This window comes from Lagenorhynchus albirostris, chromosome 1 (assembly GCF_949774975.1).
Source record: "Lagenorhynchus albirostris chromosome 1, mLagAlb1.1, whole genome shotgun sequence".
NCBI classification, from domain to species: Eukaryota; Metazoa; Chordata; class Mammalia; order Artiodactyla; family Delphinidae; genus Lagenorhynchus; species Lagenorhynchus albirostris.
In genome coordinates this window covers 15,103,307-15,124,459 of record NC_083095.1, presented here as the reverse complement: position 1 = coordinate 15,124,459, position 21,153 = coordinate 15,103,307, and the positions used below count along the sequence as shown (strand labels likewise).

Below are 21,153 nucleotides of genomic sequence, written 5' to 3'. Positions count from 1 at the left end.
GAGCACTGGAATCACAACTAACTGCTGAACAATCATCAACAGGAGGACACTGGAATTCATCAAAAACATGCCCCACATCCAAGGACAGGGGAGAAGCAGCAATGAGATAGTAAGAAGGGCGCAACCACAATAAAATCAAATCCCATGGCTGCTAGGTGGGTGACTCACAAACCGGAGAACATTTATACCACAGAGGTCCACCCACTGTAGTGAAGGTTCTGAGCCCCATGTCAGGCTTCCCAACCTGGAGGTCCGGCAACAAGAGGGGGAATTCCTAGAGAATCAGACTTTGAAGGTTGGTGGGATTTGATTGCAGGACTTTGACAGGACTTGGGGAAGCAGGGACTCCACTCTTGGAGGACACACACAAAGTAGTGTGTGCATCAGGACCCAGGGAAGGGAGTGGTGACCCCATGGGAGACTGAACCGGACCTACTTTCTAGTGTTGGAGGGTCTCCTGCAGAGGTGGGGGGAGGCTGTGGTACACTGCAGGGACAAGGACGCTGGCAGCGTAAGTTCTGGAAAGTACTCCTTGGCGTGAGCCCGCCCAGAGCCTGCCATTAGCCCCACCAAAGAGTGGGTAGGCTTCAGGGCTGGGTCACCTCAGGCCAAACCACCAACAGGGAGGGAACCCAGTCACACCCATCAGCAGAAAAGTGGATTAAAGTTTTACTGAGCTCTGCCCAACAGAGCAACACCCAGTTCTGCCCACCAACACTTCTCCAATCAGGAAGCTTGCACAAGCCTCTTAGAGAGCCTCATCTACCAGAAGGCAGACAGCAGAAGCAAGAAGAACTACAATTCTTCAGCCTGTGGAACGAAAGCCACAATCACAGAAAGAGACAAAATGAAAAGGTAGAGGACTATGTCCCAGATGAGGGAACAAGATAAAACCCCAGAAAAACAACGAAATGAAGTACAGATAGGCAACCTTCCAGAAAAAGAACTCAGAATAATGACAGTGAAGATGATCCAGGACCTCGGAAAAAGAATGGAGGAAAAGACCGAGAAGATGCAAGAAATGTTTAACAAAGACCTAGAAGAATTAAAGAACAAACACCTAGAAGAATTAAAGAACAAACAAACAGAAATGAACAGTAACTGAAATGAAAAATACACTAGAAGGAATCAATAGCAGAATAACTGAGGCAGAACGGATAAGTGACCTGGAAGACAGAATGGTGGAATTCACTGCCCTGGAAGAGGAGAAAGAAAAAAGAATGAAAAGAAATGAAGACAGCTTAAGAGATCTCTGGGACAACATTAAATGCACCAACATTCGCATTATAGGGGTCCCAGAAGGCGAAGAGAGAGAGAAAGGACCTGAGAAAATATGTGAAGAGATTACAGTCGAAAACTCCGCTAACATGGGAAAGGAAACAGCCACCCAAGTCCAGGAAGTGCAGAGTCCCAAGCAGGATAAACCCAAGGAGAAACATGCGGAGACACACAGTAATCAAACTGACAAAAATTAAAGACAAAGAAAAATTATTAAAAGCAACAAGGGAAAAACGACAAATAACATACAATTAACATACAACACATGACAAATAACATACAAACATACATTTGTCGTATAAAAATGACAAATAACATACAACAGCTGATTTCTCAGCAGAAACTCTACAAGCCAGAAGGGAGTGGCATGATTTATCTAAAGTGATGAAAAGGAAGAACCTACAAGCAAGATTACTCTACCTGGCAAGGATCTCATTCAGAGTTGACGGAGAAATCAAAGGCTTTACAGACAAGCAAAAGCTAAGGGAATTCAGCACCACCAAACCAGCTCTACAAAAAATGCTAAAGGAACCTCTTCTCTAAAGGGGAAACACAAGAGAAGAAAAGGACCTATAAAAACAAACCTGAAACAATTAAGAAAATGGTAATAGGAACATACATATCAATAATTACCTTAAACATGAATGGATTAAATGCTCCAGTCAAAAGACATGGACTGGCTGAATGGATACAAAAACCAGACCCATATATATGCTGCCTACAAGAGACCCACTTCAGACCTAGGGACACATACAGACTGAAAGTGAGGGGATGGAAAAAGATATTCCATGCAAATGGAAATCAAAAGAAAGCTGGAGTAGCAATACTCATATCAGATAAAATAGACTTATAAAGAATGTTACAAGAGACAAGGAAGGACACTACATAATGATCAAGGGATCAATCCAAGAAGAAGATATAACAATTATAAATATATATGCACCCAACATAGGAGCACCTCAATACATAAGGCAAATACTAACAGCTATAAAAGAGGAAATCAACAGTAAAACAATAATAGTAGGGGACTTTAACACCTCATTTACACCAATGGACAGAATCATCCAGACAGAAACTTAATAAGGAAACACAAGCTTTAAAGGACACAATGAACTAGATAGATTTAACTGATAATTATAGGACAGTCCATCCGAAAACAGATTACACTTTCCTCTCAAGTACACATGACACATTCCAGGATAGATCACATCTTGGGTCACAAATCAAGCCTCACTAAATTTAAGAAAACTGAAATCATATCAAGAATCTTTTTGACCACAATGCTATGAGATTAGCAATTAATTACTCGGAATAAAACATAAAAACCACAAACACATGAAGGCTAAACAATACGTTACTAAATAACCAAGAGATCACTGAAGAAATCAAAGAGGAAATAAAAAATACCTAGAGACGAATGACAATGAAAACATGATGATCCAAAACCTATGGGATGCAGCAAAAGCAGTTCTAAGAGGGAAGTTTATAGCAATACAACCCTACCTCAAGAAACAAGAAAAATCTCAAATAAACAATCTAACCTTACACCTAAAGGAACTAGAGAAAGAAGAACAAACAAAACCCAAAGTTAATAGAAGGAAAGAAATCATAAAGATCAGAGCAGAAATAAATGAAACAGAAACAAAGAAAACAATAGCAAAGATCAATAAAACTAAAAGGTGGTTCTTTGAGAACATAAAATTGATAAATCTTTAACCAGACTCTTCAAGAACAAGACGGAGAGAACTCAAATCAATAAAATTAGAAATGAAACAGGAGAAGTTACAACAGACACTGCAGAAATACAGAGCATCCAAAGAGACTCCTACAAGCAACTCTATGCCAATAAAATGGACAACCTGGAAGAAACGGACAAATTCTTAGAAAGGTAAAACCTACCAAGGCTGAACCAGGAAGAAACAGAAAATATGAAAAGACCAATCACAAGCACTGAAATTGAAACTGTGATTTAAAATCTTCCAACAAACAAAAGTCCAGGACCAGATGGCTTTACAGGTGAATTCTATGAAACATTTAGAGAAGAGCTAACACCCATCTTTCTCAAACTCTTCCAAAAAATTGCAGAGGCAGGAACACTCCCAAACTTATTCTACGAAGCCACCATCAGCCTGATACCAAAACCAGACAGAGATACTACAAAAAAAGAAAATTACAGATCAGTATCACTGATGAATATGGACGCAAACATCCTCAACAAAATACTAGCAAACAGAATCCAACAATACATTAAAAAGGATCATACACCACGATCAAGAGGGATTTATCCCAGGTATACAAGAACTCTTCAATATATGCAAATCAATCAATGTGATACACCATATTAACAAACTGAAGAATAAAAACCATATGATCGTCTCAATAGATGCAGAAAAAGCTTTTGACAAAATTCAACACCAATTTATGATAAAAACTCTCCAGAAAATGGGCACAGAGGGAACATACCTCAACATAATAAAGGCCATATATGACAAACTCACAGCAAACATCATCCTCAATGGTGAAAAACTGAAAGCATTTCCTCTAAGATCAGGAACAAGACAAGGATGTCCACTCCTGCCACTGTTATTCAACATAGTTTTGGAAGTCCTAGCCACGGCAATCAGAGAAGAAAAAGAAATAAAAGGAATCCAAATTGGAGAAGAAGTAAAACTGTCACTGTTTGCAGATGACATGATGCTGTACATAGAGAATCCTAAAGATGCCACCAGAAAACTACTAGAGAGCTAATTAATGAACCTGGTAAAGTTGCAGGATACAAAATTAATGCACAGAAATCTCTTGCATTCCTATACACTAACAATGTAAGATTAGAAAGAGAAATTAAGGAAACAATCCCATTCACCACTGTAACAAAAAGAATAAAATACCTAGGAATAAACCTATCTAAGGAGGTAAAAGGCCTGTACTAAGGAAACTATTAAGACACTGGTGAAAGAAATCAAAGATGACACAAACAGATGGAGAGATATACCATGTTCTTGGATTGGAAGAATCAATATTGTTAAAATGACTATACTACCCAAAGCAATCTATGGATTCAATGCAATCCCTATCAAATTACCAGTGGCATTTTTCACAGAACTAGAACAAAAAAATCTTAAAATTTGTATGGAGAGACAAAAGACCCCGAATAGCAAAAGCAATCTTGAGGGAAAAAAACAGAGCTTGAGGAATCAGACTCCCTGATTTCAGGCTATACTACAAAGCTACAGGAATCAAGATAGTATGGTACTGGCACAAAAATAGAAACACAGATCAATGAAACAGGATAGAAAACCAGAGATAAATCCATGCACCTATGGTCAACTAATCTATGACAAAGGAGGCAAGGAGTTACAATGGAGAAAAGACAGTCTCTTCAATAAGCGGTGCTGGGAAAACTGGACAGCTACATGTAAAAGAATGAAATTAGAACACTCCCAAACACCATATACAAAAATAAATTCAAAATGGATTAAAAACCTAAATGTAAGACCAGACACTATAAAACTCTTCGAGGAAAACATAGGAAGAACACTCTTTGACATAAATCACAGCAAGATCTTTTATGACCCACCTCCTAGAGTAATGGAAATAAAAACAAACAAACAAATGGGACTTAATGAAACTTAAAAGCTTTTACACAGAAAAGGAAACCATAAACAAGACGAAAAGACAACCCTCAGAATGGGAGAAAATATCTGCAAACGAATCAACGGACAAAGGATTAATCTCCAAAATACAGCAACAGCTCATGCAGCTTAATCTTTTTTTTTTTTTTTTTTGCAGTACGCGGGTCTCTCACTGCCGTGTCCTCTCCCGTTGCGGAGCACAGGCTCCGGATGCGCAGGCTCAGCAGCCATGGCCCACTGGCCCAGCTGCTCCGTGGCATGTGGGATCCCCCGGACCGGGGCACGAACCCGCGTCCCCTGCATCAGCAGGTGGACTCTCAACCACCGCGCCACCAGGGAAGCCCATGCAGCTTAATCTTCAAAAAAAACAAACAACCCAATCAAAAAATGGGCCGAAGACCTAAATAGACATCTCTCCAAAGACGACATACAGATGGCCAAGAGGCACATGAAAAGCTGCTCAACATCACTAATTATTGGAGAAATGCAAATCAAAACTACAATGAGCTATCAACTCACACCAGTTAGAATGGGCATCATCAGAAAATCTACAAACAACAAATGCTGGAGAGGGTGTGGAGGAAAGGGAACCCACTTGCAGTGTTTGTGGGAATGTAAATTGACACAGCCGCTATGGAGAACAGTATGGAGGTTCCTTAAAAAACTAAAAATAGAATTACCATATGACCTAGCAATCCCCCTACTGGGCATATACCCAGAGAAAACCATAATTCAAAAAGACACATGCACCCCAATGTTCACGGCAGCACTATTTACAATAGTCAGGTCATAGAAGCAACCTAAATGCCCATCAACAGATGAATGGATAAAGAAGATGTGGTACATATATACAATGGAGTATTACTCAGCCATAAAAAGGAACAAAATTGGGTCATTTGTAGATACGTGGATGGACCTAGAGACTTTCATACAGAGTGAAGTAAGTCAGAAAGAGAAAAACAAATATCGTATATTAATGCATGTGTGTAATCTAGAAAAATGGTACAGATGAACCAGTTTACAAGGCAGAAATAGAGACACAGATGTAGAGAACAAACGTATGGACACCAAGGGGGGGAGGTGGGGGTGGTGGTGGTCATGGTGGTGGGATGAATTGTGAGACTGGGATTGATATATATATACTAATATGTATAAAGTAGATAACTAATAAGATCCTAAGATAACTAATAATAAAAAATAAACAAATTTTAAAAAATGCAATACCATTACATTAGCACCAAAAATTGAAATACTTAGGTATAAATCTAACAAAATAGATACAAAACCTATATGAGGAAAACCACAAAACTCTGATGAATGAAGTCAAAGAAGAACCAAATAAATGAAGAGATATTCTATGTTCATGGATAGGAAGACTCAGTACCACCAAGATCTCAGTTCTTCCCAACTTATCTGCATGTTGGAGGAGGTCATTGAGAGGACATGACCACTGGTTGACCTGAGAAATGGACCCAGGCAATCAGAGGCTCCTTACCCTCTCCATGGGATGTCCATTCTGCCCACTGTTCTCATACAAGGAGCCACTTCAAGGACACAGCCTTGAGGCAGTAATGTGCTATTGAGACCATCTGGACTATATACATGACTGAACCCCCATTAAGGTCTCTAGAAAAATGCTTAAGATTCTGGCGGGTGGGTACGGAGATCTACTTGTCATGCAGCTGCCCAAGACATGCCTTGTATGTAAGTTCCCTTGTTTATTAAAACTGCCACCCTCCAAACTGGAGTGGTCTGCCTTTCTTCAGTCCCTCCTTGCCCTCTATGTAATGGGGGCCAGTTCAGAATTTCACTCAGGGAACTCGTGAGGTTGTGAACCAACAATGCAATCTCAATCAAAATCCCAGCAAGTTATTTTATGGATATCAACAAACTGATTCTAAAGTTGACATGGAGAGGCAAAAGACCCAGAAAAGCCAACACAATATTGAAGAGGAAAAACAAAGTTGGAAGACAGACACTACCCAACTTCAAGACTTACTATGAAGCTATAGTAATCAAGATAGTATGGTACTGGGGGAGTGGCCAAGATGGCAGAGTCAGAAGACCCTGAGCTCACCTCCTCCCATGGCACACCAAAATTACAACTATTTACACAGAAACTATTGATGAGAAAGAAGGGAATACTAGCAGAAAAGATCTTCTACAACTAAATATACAATGAAGGAACCACAATGAGATGAGTAGGAAGGGTGGAGATGTGGCAGAGTCAAGATCCACACTCCCAGGTGGATGACCCACAAACAGGAGGATAATTACAACTGTAGAGGTTCAGCCCAAGGAGCCAGTGGTCTGAGCACCATATCAGGCTCCCCAGCCTAGGGGCTTCTGCACTGGGAAGATGAGCCCCCAGAACGTTGGCTTTCAAGGCTAGTGGGGCTTACTTTTGGGAGAGCCAGAGGATTGTGGGAAGAGACTCCACTCTTAAAGGGCACACACAAAATCGCACACACTTCAGGAGGACCCAGGGCACAAGCAATAATTTGAAAGAAGCCTGGGTCAGACTGACCTACTGATCTTGGAGAGCCTCCCAGAGAGGCAGAAGGCAACTGGAGCTTATCTTGGGGACAAGACAAAGGTAGCAGTCATCTGGGGGAGGCTGTTCTACTACATGGACGCTGGTGCTGGCAAACACCACTTCTGAACCCTCCTTCTAGCTTATTAGTGTCAGGACCCAACCCTATCCACTAGCCTTTCAGCACCAATACTGGAATGCCTCAGGCCAAGTAACTAGCTGAGCAGAGACACAGCCCCATCCACCAGCAGGCTTGCTGCCTTAAGGTCCCCTGAGCCACAGTCACCCTGGGATCCAACACTGTTTGCCAGAGGGCCCGGGACCCAGCCATGCACACCAGTGGGCAGCACTAGCCCCAGAACCAGCCTCACCCACCGGAGGATAGGCAACAGTCCCAGGATACCTTGGGCTCCGGCCCCAGCCACGAGTGGGCAGAAACACAAACTCTGGGACCCCCAGCTCTGCCCACCCGTGAACAGGCACTAGCCTGGAATCCCCTGGGCCTCCCCACCCAGTAGCAGGCTGACACCAGCTCTGCAACACCTAGGCCTTGCAGCCAGAGACCCCAGGACCTAGCCCTGCCACCAGCTGACTGATACCAGCTCCAAGACACTCTGGACCCCTCAGCCAGCTGTCCCAGGATCTAGCTCCTCTCACCAGTGGGCCAACACAAGCTTTGGGACACCCCAGACCCTGCAGCCAGCTATGTCTGGAACTGGCCCCACCTACCTGCAGGCCGACACTATATCTGGAAGACCCCAGCACCATACCCACTCCAGAACCCAGCTCCAACCACCAGTGGGCTAGCACTAGCCCCAGGACCACTGGGCCACAGTCAGCAGCCTAATGACCCAGACCTGCCCACCAGTGGCCAGCATCCTCTACACAAGGCAGTGCCTGGCAACTAACTGGAGTGTGGGCCAGCCACACCTACCAGACTCCCATAGTAGTCAGTGTGCCACAAGACAAGGACCCACACAGCCCACGCAGCAGGCACCCCTAGAGCATACAGCTCTGGTGACCAGGGGGGATTGTGCTGTTGGGGTGCAGAAGAACTAAGTGACAGGAAATAGGCAATTTACTTTATAGAGAGTTCAAAGTAGTGACGGGTGAACAGAGTGAGAAGTTAAAAGTTTCTAACAAAGAGTTTAAAAATATAAAGAAAAACCAAGCAGAGCTGAAGAATACAATAACTGAAATGGAAAAATACACTAGAAGGAATCAACAGATTAAATGATACAGTGGAATGGATCTGTGAGCTGGCAGACAAAGTAGTGGAAATCACTTAAGCTGAACAGAAGAAAGAATAAAAAGAAATGAGGACAGCTTAAGAGACCTCTGAGACATCAAGCATACTAACATTTGAATTACAGGGGTCCCAGAAGGAGAAGAAAGAGAGAAAGTGGCAGGGAACATATCTGAAGATATAATACTGAAAACTTCCCTAACCTGGAGAAGGAAACAGACATCCAGGTCCAGGAAGCACAGAGAGTCCCACAGAGAATCAATCCAAAGAGGACCACACCAAGACATAAAAATTAAAGATAGAGAATGTTAAAAGAAGCATGGGAAAAGTAGCAATTTATGTACAAGGGAACTCCCATAAGGCTATCAGCTGACCTTTCAGCAGAAACTCTGTAGGCCAGGAGGGAGTGGCATGATATATTTAAAGTGATGAAAGGGATAAGTCTACAACCAAGTATACTCGACCTGGTAAAGCTTGTGTTCAGATTTTATGGAGAGACCAAAAGTTTTATGGACAAGCAAAAGCTAAAAGAGTTCAGCACCACTAAACCAGCTTTACAAGAAATGTTAAAGGGACAACTCTAAGTGAAAAAGAAAAGGCTACAACTAGAAAGATGAAAATTGTGAAAGGAAAAAATCTCACTGGTAAAGACAAATATACAGTAAAGGTAGTAAATCAGCCATAGTAAGAAGATTAAAAGACAGAAGTCATAAAATCATCTATATCTGCAATAAGTAGTTAAGGGATACACAAAAGATATAAAACAAAAGATGTAAAATATGATGTCAAAAACAGTAAACATGCGGGGGGAGGGTAAAAATGCAGGGTTGTTAAAATGAGTTTGAACTTAAGAGATCAGTAACTTCAAGTAATCATACATACACATGCGTGCACACACACACATGCACAGAATGCTATGTACAGTGTGGGGAATATAGTCAATAACTATGTAGTATCTTTGTGTGGTGACACATATTAACTAGACTTATCATGGTGATCATTTTGAAATGTATAGAAATATCAAATCACTATGCTGTGTAATAGAAACTAACATAGTATTGCAGGTCAATTATACTTCAAAAACAAACTCATAGAAAAAGAGACCAAATTTCTGGTTACCAGAGGCGGGGGGGAGTGGGGGGGAATTGGATGAAGGTGATCAAAAGACACAAACTTCCACTTACAAGATAAATAAAACTTAATAAAATTAGAAGGAAAAAAAGACAATATGGTATTTGCAAAAGAGTAGACAAAATATATCAATGGAACGGAATACAGAGCCCAGAAATAGACCCCTATAAATATAATCAGCTGATCTTTGACAAAGGAGCAAAGGCAATACAATGGAGCAAAGATAGTCTCCTTCAACAAACAGTGCTGGAACAACTGGACATCTACATGTAAAAAATGAATCTAGACAGAGACCTTATACCTTTCACAAAAATTAACTCAAAATGAATCAGAGACCTAAATGTTAAACTGTAAAATTCCTGGAAAACACAGGAGAAAACCTACATGACCTTGGTTTTGGCGATGCCTTTTTAGTTATAACATCAAACACAGGATCCATGAAGGAAATAACTGATAAGCTGGACTTCATTAAAATAAAAAACTTCTGCTCTGTGAAAGACAATGTCAAAGACAATTGTCAATCCAGACAATACAATATCATTCAGCACTAAAGAAATGAGCTATCAAGCCAAGAAAAGGCATGGAGGAACCATAAATACATATTACTAAGTGAGAGAAGGCCATCTGAAAAGGCTACATACTATATGACTCCAACCATATGACATTCTGGAAGAGGCAAAACTACAGAGTCAGTAATTACATACACTACCATGCATAAGATAGATAGCTAGTGGGAACCTGCTATAAAGCACAGGAAGCTCTGCTCGGTGCTCTGTGATGACCTAGATAGGTGGAATGCGGGGGTGGGAAGGAGGTCCAAGAGGCAGGGGATATATGTATACATATAGCTGCTTCACTTCACTGTAGAGCAGAAACTAATACAACATTGTAAAGCAATTAAACTCCAATTTAAAAAAAGGAAAAAAAAATCAGTTGTTGCAGGGAGGGGCAGTATGTGAACAGGCAGAGCAGAGGATTTTTAGGGCAGTGAAAATACTCTGTATGATATGATAATGATGGATATATGTCATTAAACATTTGTTCAATCCCATAGAATGTACAACACCAAGAGTGAACCCTAAGGTAAACTATAAACTTTGAGTGATTATGATGTGTCAATATAGGTTCATCTTTGGATAAAATGTACCATTCTGGTGAATGATGTTGATAATGGGGAGGCAATGCATGTGTGGGGGCAGCAGAATATAGGAAATCTGTACCTTCCTCTCACTTTTGCTGTAAACCTAAAACTGCTCTAAAAAAATAAAGTCTTAAAGTCTTATGATACATGTATCATAAAGACTTCAAAAAAAATAATCTAAAACACAATAGTAATATCTCTAGGTTACAAGACTGTGGGTAAATTTTTTCTCCTTTTTCTATATTTTTCTATTTTCTATTATAAATATGTATCAATAATTTTTAAAATATAATAACCACCCTCTAAGAGGGGACCTACCAAACCTCTCATATTCCCTATTATGTCAATTTCAGAATCCTACATGGTCTCTTTGTATGCTGCAAAAATTGTCTTTTGCAGGTGCATGTCAACTTGCAATCTAAATCTAACATCCAGACTCCGGTAAAACTTCTTACCATGTCAGTAGTGCCACCCTCTTTGGTGCTTTGTGTGTTATATACATTGACCACGGGTTAACTAATAATTAGAAAAGTCACACTGCAACCAGGTAATGATGACCAGTCTGTGGACTCTGTAATTAGTTGTCAACTATGTTCTAAGACTTAAAATAGCCTTCCACTTTCCACTCCTAATTGGGAATTATACCCTGCTTCCTGATCAACCTTAATATCTGTAAAAATATGGACACTGAGGTGGTTAGACCTGGTTACACCATCATCTTGTGGCTAATTTAATATTATCACAAGCAACATCATACTGAGTAAAAATTGCAAAATTCTTAGGAGTAACTGCCTGTGGCAATTGTCATTACTCTCCATAGACTGAAATGAATATGTAATGTGAGCTTCCACACCAGAGGCAGTAGTGTCTAGTACTGTATTCCTGACCAGGAAAGAAAGTAATCTCATAGTAATGAAAAAAAGATAAGGAATGAATGTCCTCTTTGGTTGGGAGGTGAGATAGGTACGTGATTCCCAGGAACAGAAAGAGCAGCAGGATTTCCTCAACAAAGAGACCTATGGCAACCGTGCATCTCAGTTCTTCTAACTGATTTGAGGAACAGGTTATATACACTTCTCTTAACAAAAATTTATTTCTGGGCCTTTAAGTTCAATTAGGTGCTCCTGTTCTGCCACACATTCCATGTTTCCAGCACCCATGACTATGACCTCTCCCTTTCTTGGGCTCCATTGAGAGGTTGAACACCCATCTATACCTTGGCAACGATACAATCCAGAATTCTGACCTCACATCCAACCTCTTTGCTTTGTTTCTATATCCCCAGCCCCTGTATTAAACTAAAATCAGGTATCTCTCCCTGACTGTTAAGAACAAGGTAACTTTTAGAGTGAAATGAGTTAACACCTCCTACAATCACAACCTCTTATTAGCCAATCCAGCATTATGAGCCACCCATCCCCAAACAAAATTTTTTTTAGAATTTAGTGGTGTTATGATGAATTGAGCCTGCCTGTGGCCTCAAAAACCGCTAGATCCAGGGTCCAATGTCCATCTTCAGTCCCATTGCCTATCCCCTCATTCCAAGAATTTTTTAGTATTTTTCTGCCATGCTTACTAATACAGATGGATATGCACGCCAGTGTTGTAAGGTGGGCACTATATTTCCCTTGATCTTTTAATAATCCAATACACAGAGGGTGATATTGTAGACAGGAAATCCAGGATCTATTAAGCCTTTCATACAAGTTCTTGCTGTCTTTGGCCAATATGGTGATACCATGTGCCACCTTATAATTAGAATAGATACCACTGCAGCCAAGGCAGCTTGTTTACACTGGCTAGGTGTAACCCCTTGCCAGTTCTTATACTGTTTCAGAATATTGATTCATACTGAAGACACTTGGAGGACACTTGCTGGCCTAAAGAGAAGCCAGTCAGCTGTCAGTGGCAACATGCAGTCTCAGCTACCTTGCCCTCATTGGACATGAATCTAGGGTGCTATTTCAACTGTCCTTGTGAATATGCCCACTTTAGAATTTCATAGAGGGGGGATGATCTGTCCTTCTGAGGGGCGTTTAGATGCTTCTTCAAATATTAACATATTGGATATTTGGTCTATTTCTGACTGCAGATCCTGGCTCCAAAATGGAAATTTATTAATGGACAATCTTGGGCTTTCCATGGTCCAAATCATTGGCCCAAACCCACTACAACTGATCTAGGAGTCTGCTGAAATCAACACCTGGGGCATGGAGTTACACCTCAGTTGGTACCATCCAGGATGCACATAATTTTGCCCATTAAGTGAACCTTCCAGGTCCCCAGTGAGTAAGCATTTTTCCGGACTGATGATGCAAAGTATCTGTCTTTTCATGTTTTCAGCCACTGATGACACGGCAGATCCATTAATGGAAAACAATACAAAGGGTTGCTTTTTTTGATAAAAAATCTCCAAATGGACCTTAGGTAATAGGCCCAAATTTTTAAAGGGGTCTCAATACTTGGTAAATGATCAATATTGTGATATAATGTATAATAGTAAATGAATAAATTTGGGTAGGCCCTGAGTTTTTTGAGTTTGACTTCCCAGCCCACTACCATGGATTACTTCTATATCTAGAGCACTGGTTTTCCGCCCTGGCTGCTTATTGGAATCATCTAGGAAGCTTAAAAACAGAAGCAAACAGCAACAAAGAAACTATACCTGAGACCCACCCTAAATAAATTAAATTGAAGTTTCTAGGGATGAGACTCAGCCGTTGGTGGTTTTATTATGTTTGCTTTAACTCTCCAAGTGATTCTAATATGCAGCCAGGTTTGAAAATCAAGAATCTAGAGCAATGGTTCTCAAACTTTAGAATACATCAATATCACATGTAGGTGATTAAAGTAGATTGCTGGGCCCCCATCTAGATTTTCTGATTTGGTCTGGGGTGAAGCTCAAGAATCTGCATTTCTAACACCTAGTTAAGTGCTAATGCACTAGTTAAATGCACTGGCTAATGCTGCTGGTTAAAGGACCACACTGAAAACCACTGATCGAGAGTGTGCTTTTCAAACTTTGATATTAAACCCCACAACTTTAATATTTTAAACCCAAAACATTACCTGAGAACGTTGTTAAAATTCAGAGTCTAATCCAGTAGGCCTGGGGTAGGGTTTGAGACCTGCATTTCTTGCTGGTCTAAGGACCACATCTTTGAACAGCAGGGATCTAGAGCTGCCATTTTTTAAATAACCAAGCAAACTAGAAGCTGCTGGAGCAAATCTTCAAGGAGGCCAGTTTTGCATATTAATAATGACATGACTCATTTTGATGACTTCTTTCTTTGTTCCCTGATCACCTGAACATACACAGTCTCCTGGACAGCCTCGTGATTACAATGTAATTATTGCAAAACAGCCAACATCTCCACTAATGTGAAGCTCTACTCACCTTACTTGATACAGCTGATCACTTCCTTCTCCCTGAAAAACTCTTTTTACTTGACTTCCATGACCCCACACTCTCTTGGTCTTCCTCCTGCCTCTCTAGCCACTTTTTTGTCAGTTCTTTTTCACCTCCCCTATATTTAAATGTTGGAGGGCTGCCATAATCCATTTTTCAGATTCTTTATCCATACTCACTCCTTCAGTAGTCTCATCCAGGCTCATGGCTTTAAATACTATCTAGATGCTGATAACACTCAAAGCCCAGAATGCTTCCCTGGATTATAGACATGCATGTTCAACTGCCTAATGTACAACCCCACTTGGTTGTCTATTAGCATCTAAAACAGAACACTTCTAAAAGAGCTCATGATCTTCCCTTTCTCCCAAAACAGAAAATTTGCTCCTGCCAGTCTTTGCTAATTCAGTAATTGGCAACTCTATTCTTTCAGGTGTTCTGGCCAAAAACTGCAATCACCATTGATCTTTCTTTTCTGTCACAATTTATACCTGGTCCATCAGTAAATCATGTTGCCTCTATCTTCAAAATATATCTAATCCTTTCTCACTGCTTCCACTGTAACCACTCTGGTCCAAGCCACCAATATGTCTTAGAACAGTCCCCTAAGTGGTCTCTCTGCTTCCATCCTGTCCCTCTCCCTCAGTCTGTCATCAAAATAGGAGCCAGAGTGACCTTGTTAAACCATTAACTCAAATTATGTCACTAATTTGATTAAATTGCTCCAATGGCTTCTAATCTCCCTCAGATGGGAAAGCTAAAATCCTCTCAAAAGCCTGTAAGGTTGTACACAATCTGTTCCCACCACCATTACTTCATCAGACCTCATTTCTTTATTACTTTCACGTGAATTCACTGCACTCCAGCCACGCTTTCACATTGTTCCTCAAGCACATGAGGCATTCCATTTCAGGGCTTTTGAACTTGATAGTCCCTTTGACTGAAATGTCCTTCCCTCATAGCCACACAGCACATTCCCTCACCTCCAAGTCTCTACTCAAGTGTTAAATGTATACTTTACAGTGAGGCGTTCCTGGCTACCCTATCCAAACACCTATCTAAACTCTTCCCAGTAGTCTCTATCTCACTTTCCTGTTTTTTTCTTAGCCCTTACATACTATATAGATATAGATAGATATACACACTATATATACAAAAATAATAGATAATATGTACACACTATATACATATTTATTATGTATATAAATATGAAATTTACCTTGTTTATTATCTCCCCCCAGTAGATACAGGTTCCATGAGGGCTGGGAATTTCACCTGCTTGGTTCACCACTATAACTCTAGTGCTAAAAATAGTCCCTGGTAAATACTAATGGGTGCTCAATAAATATTTGCTGAAAGAATAAGTAAAGCAAGAAATACCTATTTTTACACTAAGATGTGTCCCAGACACCAATTAAGAAAGTGTCTTAAGGGACTTCCCTGGCAGTTCAGTGGTTAAGTTTTCGCTTTCCAATGCAGGGGGTGCAGGTTCGATGCCTGGTCAGGGAGCTAAGATCCCACATGCCTCGGGGCCAAAAAACCAGAACATAAAACAGAAGCGATATTGTAACAAATTCAATATAGATTTTTTAAATGGTCCACATTAAAAAAAATCTTTAAAAAAAAAGAAAGTGTCTTAAGAAGGTGGGTATAACCAATTGTGGCAAATGATGATAAATCAAATAAAATTAGAACAGAGAATTGACCACTGGATATAGCACTGTGGAGGTCACTGGTGACCTTGACAAGAGTTGCTAGGGTGAAATAGAACAGAGCTAAGACTGAATGGGAGAAAAAGAACTGAAGATAGTGAGTACAAACAACTTTTTCAGATATTTTCTCTTCACATAAGACGATTGCATATGATGTTACCTCATCTCAAAATGCTATGCCTTCACTCATTTCTTCTGATGACGACTTCTCTGTTTTCCTTAAAGATCCAGACAGCTTACGTATTCTATTCACTAGGTAACATCACTGTAACTGTTATGCGCCCATGTACATACCACTATCCACAGTACACATAGTATTCTAAGTGATTCTTTACTTGACTGATAGTGTCTTAAACTCCTAATACGTTAAAGCTGGGATCCTTCCACAAAGATGTTCAATAAATATTTCTTTGATGAGTGAAAAGACCTTGAAAGAACAGTAAGTTAAGTTTCTAAGAAACTATTCTTATTTCTTAATAGTTTCTAAGAAACTATTACTTCTTAATACCTTCAAAGAATTTATTTACCATGTTTTCCTTAATTTATATCCAAATATATTTTACTAGTTATCTATATATTAGACACTATAAAATAATAAAGGAAAAGTTATTATAACACAAATGTAAAATTTGTCTTTTCCCCAAGTAAATAATAAAGATACATTTAATGTACATTTATGACAATTTGAACTATTATTCTGGATAATTCAAACCTTTGACTGAAAACATCTTAATTTTATATCTTAAACTGTGCAGTATTTGAAAAACAACCATAAATATTTTGATATCCAAGTACATAAAGTGAAATCTTACAGAACAGAATTATTAAATAGTCTGTGAAAGTTCAGGTCACCAATTCTAGTTACTTAAACACAGGGACATTTTACTAAATCTGTATGTAATCTAATACTTTCTGAAGTATTGCTTCTAGATATTACACAATGCTTAAGAAAATTCTGGTATCAGGTTTGAGGGCAGGGTTTCTACCCATTTCTCAAACTGCTTATTTAAGAATTCTATGCGTGCATGTTTTGCGATACAGATTGGCAACATGTTTCCTAAACAGAATCATCTGGGGCACTGTTTGAAAAACAAATTTCTGGGATCCAGCTCTAGAGGATTCTAGCTTAGCACATTTGATGAAAAGGCTAGAAACTGGCAAAAAGCTCCTTAAACTGGCAAAAAGCTCCTGATTCTGTTGATCAGTCAAGTTTGGGAAATATTGACCATATATCTGGAAACATTAAGTAGACAACAAGTAGGTTTGCAGCAATTCCTGCCAGACCTTAAAAAGTTGCTACCCTCAACCCATAAACACAAAAAGTGCTGATCCACCATGGAGACATCATACATTCTGAAACGCTTTTTCAAGACAATTTTGATTTGTGTTGAATAAATGAAATTTCCATACTCTAAATACAGAGCTGTTAAAAACCACTTTTACTAGATCATGATGAAGCTTGATCAGTTTTCTTTCTTCAAAACACCACCTACCACAATTGAAGAGCTACTACACCTTTCATTTTGTCTAAAGGAAAAAAAAGTAGTAACAAAATGCACCAAGCTAACTACATTCCATCAATGGTCTTCACTGGTGATATATGACTTGAAAACTATCAATAACATTCACTACTTCAAGCACAAACTTGTCAAAAATGTGTTGATGGGTAGTATCTAGAAAAATTAATTTTAAAAGCTATTGTATCCTTTGGGAAGACAGCTGGCAAAAGTTTCAAAATATAGACCAAGCTACAGATGTTCATCGTATATTAAAACTACTAGTAGTCTATTTTATAACTTAGTCTTAAGCCTGTAATAAACACTTAATAACTAGAGAATTTTATCAATATAACTTGGGACACAGGAAAAAAAACCATTAAGAAAGAAAAAGTGACTCTAAAATTCCTGTGTTATTTCTGACAGTGAAACTAATTTCTACATAAGTCAGTAATACTGAAATAAATATAACTAAAGGACAAATTACTATATATATACATACCTAATAAAAAGAAGTAAGACAACTACATGCAACACAGACAAAATGATAAAGTCATGTGGCACCACCATTGGCAATGCCAGATGTAGTAAGATGATAGAACTGGTAAGCAACTGATCATTATTTAGTCTACAACCAATATGGCACCTACACTTTCAAAACCTAAAGACAACGACTTGCTCATTCTGGTATAGTCAGCTTCAGACTAAGTTATATTCAATTAATATGTTTTACCTAAGTTTCAAGCAAGTATGAAAACAAAACAGATGATAAAAACTATACTTTTTACTAATAAGGCTAACGTTACAGCAACAGTTTTCCACCATGCCATCACATTTATGAATATTACATTTTCTGCTGTGACAGAATTGAAAAATTACTGGAGTAGTAACTATATTTGTATTTCAAACACTGAACTGAAACAAATTTGAAAGCTTTGAACATTTTCCTGATCTATTTCATAAAGAAGAATGATCTCTACCATTATTGTATGAAACAAAATTTCCAAAACAGTTTGAGTGATTTCTAAGTTATAGTCTTAGTACTGTACTAAATTTGTGCCACAATTTCAGGATGCTATATATTCAGATTTTACTACCCCATTGAAATTTTCAAGAAAACTTTTTATTGTTATAAATTATTTTAAGGGTGAATCCTTTGCATAAAATCATAAGCAAGTATCCAATTATGACAAAAATTAGAGTAATCTCACTTTTGAAACACGTTGAGATACTACATATATGGTTGTGCAACTAGGTATATATTATATACCAAAGGAAGGCAAAGCATCACCTCCTTACAATTTACTGAAACACAATTATAAAAATTCAAGCGGTGTGACATAATATAGCTTCAAATTACTGCTGGAAGAATAAACAAAACATCATTTACCCCATCAAATAAATCATATCTAGTTTCAGAAGATCTTCATACCATATTGCTCTCAACTACCAAGTAGTAAAAACAACAGAAGTGCACCTCAAAATCCTTCACACCTACCTACCCCACCTACTGAATCGAACCTAAGAGACTGACTATCTGGAGGAGGGCTTCAGTCAAGGCTTCTTCAACTATATAAGGCTACTATCCCCTGAACTGTCAGAGAACTAACACATGGAAAAGAAGAGAGAAACGGGAAAGGATCAGGGAAAAAGACAAAGAACTGGGGTAAATTCTACTCTTGGGGTGAATAACAACAAACCGAACACAAAACACTATCTCATTTCCTACTCCACAATCTCAGCTTCTGGTCTCCTTATCTTTACTCCATCTTGCCCTACCTATTGTTTGTCCTAGGCCTCCTTTTCCCTCTTACAGAGCATAAACGTACAGACTTGCAAAATAGAAGATCTTCTTTATTTACAGAATTTAAGTGCCAGAGTTTTTTGCCTACAAGACATCAAACCATGATACTGGATTTGAAATGCACAATTTAAATCCTGTGGAAAACAGACATGGGGATAAAACTGAGTAACCAAATCCAATCATAGAATCTCTTTTAAAAAACCCAGAAGAAGCAAGCGCAAGTGCGCGCCCACACACACACAAACACACACATAGTCTCAAAATGTTTTAAAACACATTCTCCATCATCAACGACAAATATACTGTGCTTGAGACAATAATCAATGGACAAGAATAATTTCTGCAGCTTTTAACTTTATTTGCCACAAAAGTTCTGCTGAGACACTGATTGAAAATTACATTTCAAATACACCGCTCACTAAAGAAATGTAAACAAGCACTGGGACCAACTTTAAGATGCCGCCCACAAAAGAATTAAAATGAAGACAAAACTGTGATTTAAGTTAAAAATACAAAAGTATATTTATTTAGCATTGCTTTATTGAAAAGGAAACAGAATTGGAAATCAGAATTATTTTTAGCACCTTCCTCGGATCAAACCTATCCCCAAACTGCCTATAGGTGTGCACATTTTAAAGTCCAATGAATTGTCTGAAGGTTGCCAGGGTTTCTTTTCTATCTGCTGATAACAGCAGGGAGTGAAACCTCAACTAATCATTATGGCCAAGAGATGAGAGCCCTCCAGGATGCCATCCTGGGCGCGCTCCCCAGGACCAGCCTAGAGCTTAGGGGACTTTTATCAGTCCTCTACTAGGTAAAGGACTTCCCTCGGGCGCTTTAAGAATTCGTTGAATAAGAAATCAACGAAGGGATTTAAAGGAGTAAAATGCTACCAAAATAACCTTTCGTACATTTCACAAATTTGATGGAAGAAGAAGGGTACACAGCCAGAAAACCGAGCGCCCAGTGGATAAGCGGACTTGGTGTCACCGCACCGACCGAGGGGGAGAGACTCTAGAACGCGAAGATGGGGAAAGGCATCTAGAACGCGAAGATGGGGAAAGGCATTTCTCCGGTGTTAACAGGGCGGATTCGGGACCAGATGGCTGTGGGTTTCTCTCCCGGGCGATGCGCCCTGAAGGAGCGGGTCACGGGCACCCAGAAGGACCGGCAAGTGCAAACTCGGCGCGCGGGTCTCAAGGGGACGGCGGCCGCCCCCGCCCCTCCGTACCTGATGATGTCGTCGCTGTGGCCCCGGTAGAACTTCTGCCGGTGCTCCCGCGGGCTGTACACCACGCCGACGCCCGCCACGAAGTACACGATCTCCTTGGCCGCCGTGTAGTAGAGGTTGTTGCGGCACTGGTGGCCCCGGTAGCCGTACACCCACTCGAGCCGCAGGTGGCAGCTCGGGGCGCTCCGGGCCGCCATGTCGGGGCGCCCACCCCGCCGTTCCGCTCGGGCCCGCGGCGGCGGCGGGAGACGGGAGGCGGCGGCGTCCGGGCGAAACAAGCCCTGCCGCGTCCTCTAAGCCGCGCCTGGCAGGTGCATGTCGCTTCTCCTGCCGCCGCCGGCGCCGCCTCAGCCCACGGGCGGGAGGAAAACCCTAGCCTCGCGGAACATGCTGAGGGCCGCGGGCGCCGCCGGCCGTCAAGAGGGTGCCGCGCGCCCTCTCTTCGCCCACCTCGGTCGCCTTGTCTCCTCAGGCCGCAGCGCCCAAGCCTTGAGCCGAGCCGAGCGAGGGCCCGCCTCCCGCCTCCACGCCTCCGCCGCC

At 40.4% G+C, this 21,153-nt stretch overlaps 1 protein-coding gene across 4 annotated transcripts in view; it reads right to left on the bottom strand.

Moving 5' to 3' along the window:
* Positions 1-20,810, bottom strand: part of EML5 (EMAP like 5) — a 164,196-nt gene extending 143,386 nt beyond the window's left edge. For all 4 annotated transcript variants that reach the window (XM_060122842.1, XM_060122761.1, XM_060122683.1 and 1 more), the window contains exon 1: positions 20,614-20,810. In XM_060122842.1, coding sequence (XP_059978825.1) covers positions 20,614-20,810 — 197 coding nt within the window. The remainder of the gene's footprint in view (positions 1-20,613) is intronic.
* Between the last annotated feature and the right edge of the window lie 343 nt (positions 20,811-21,153).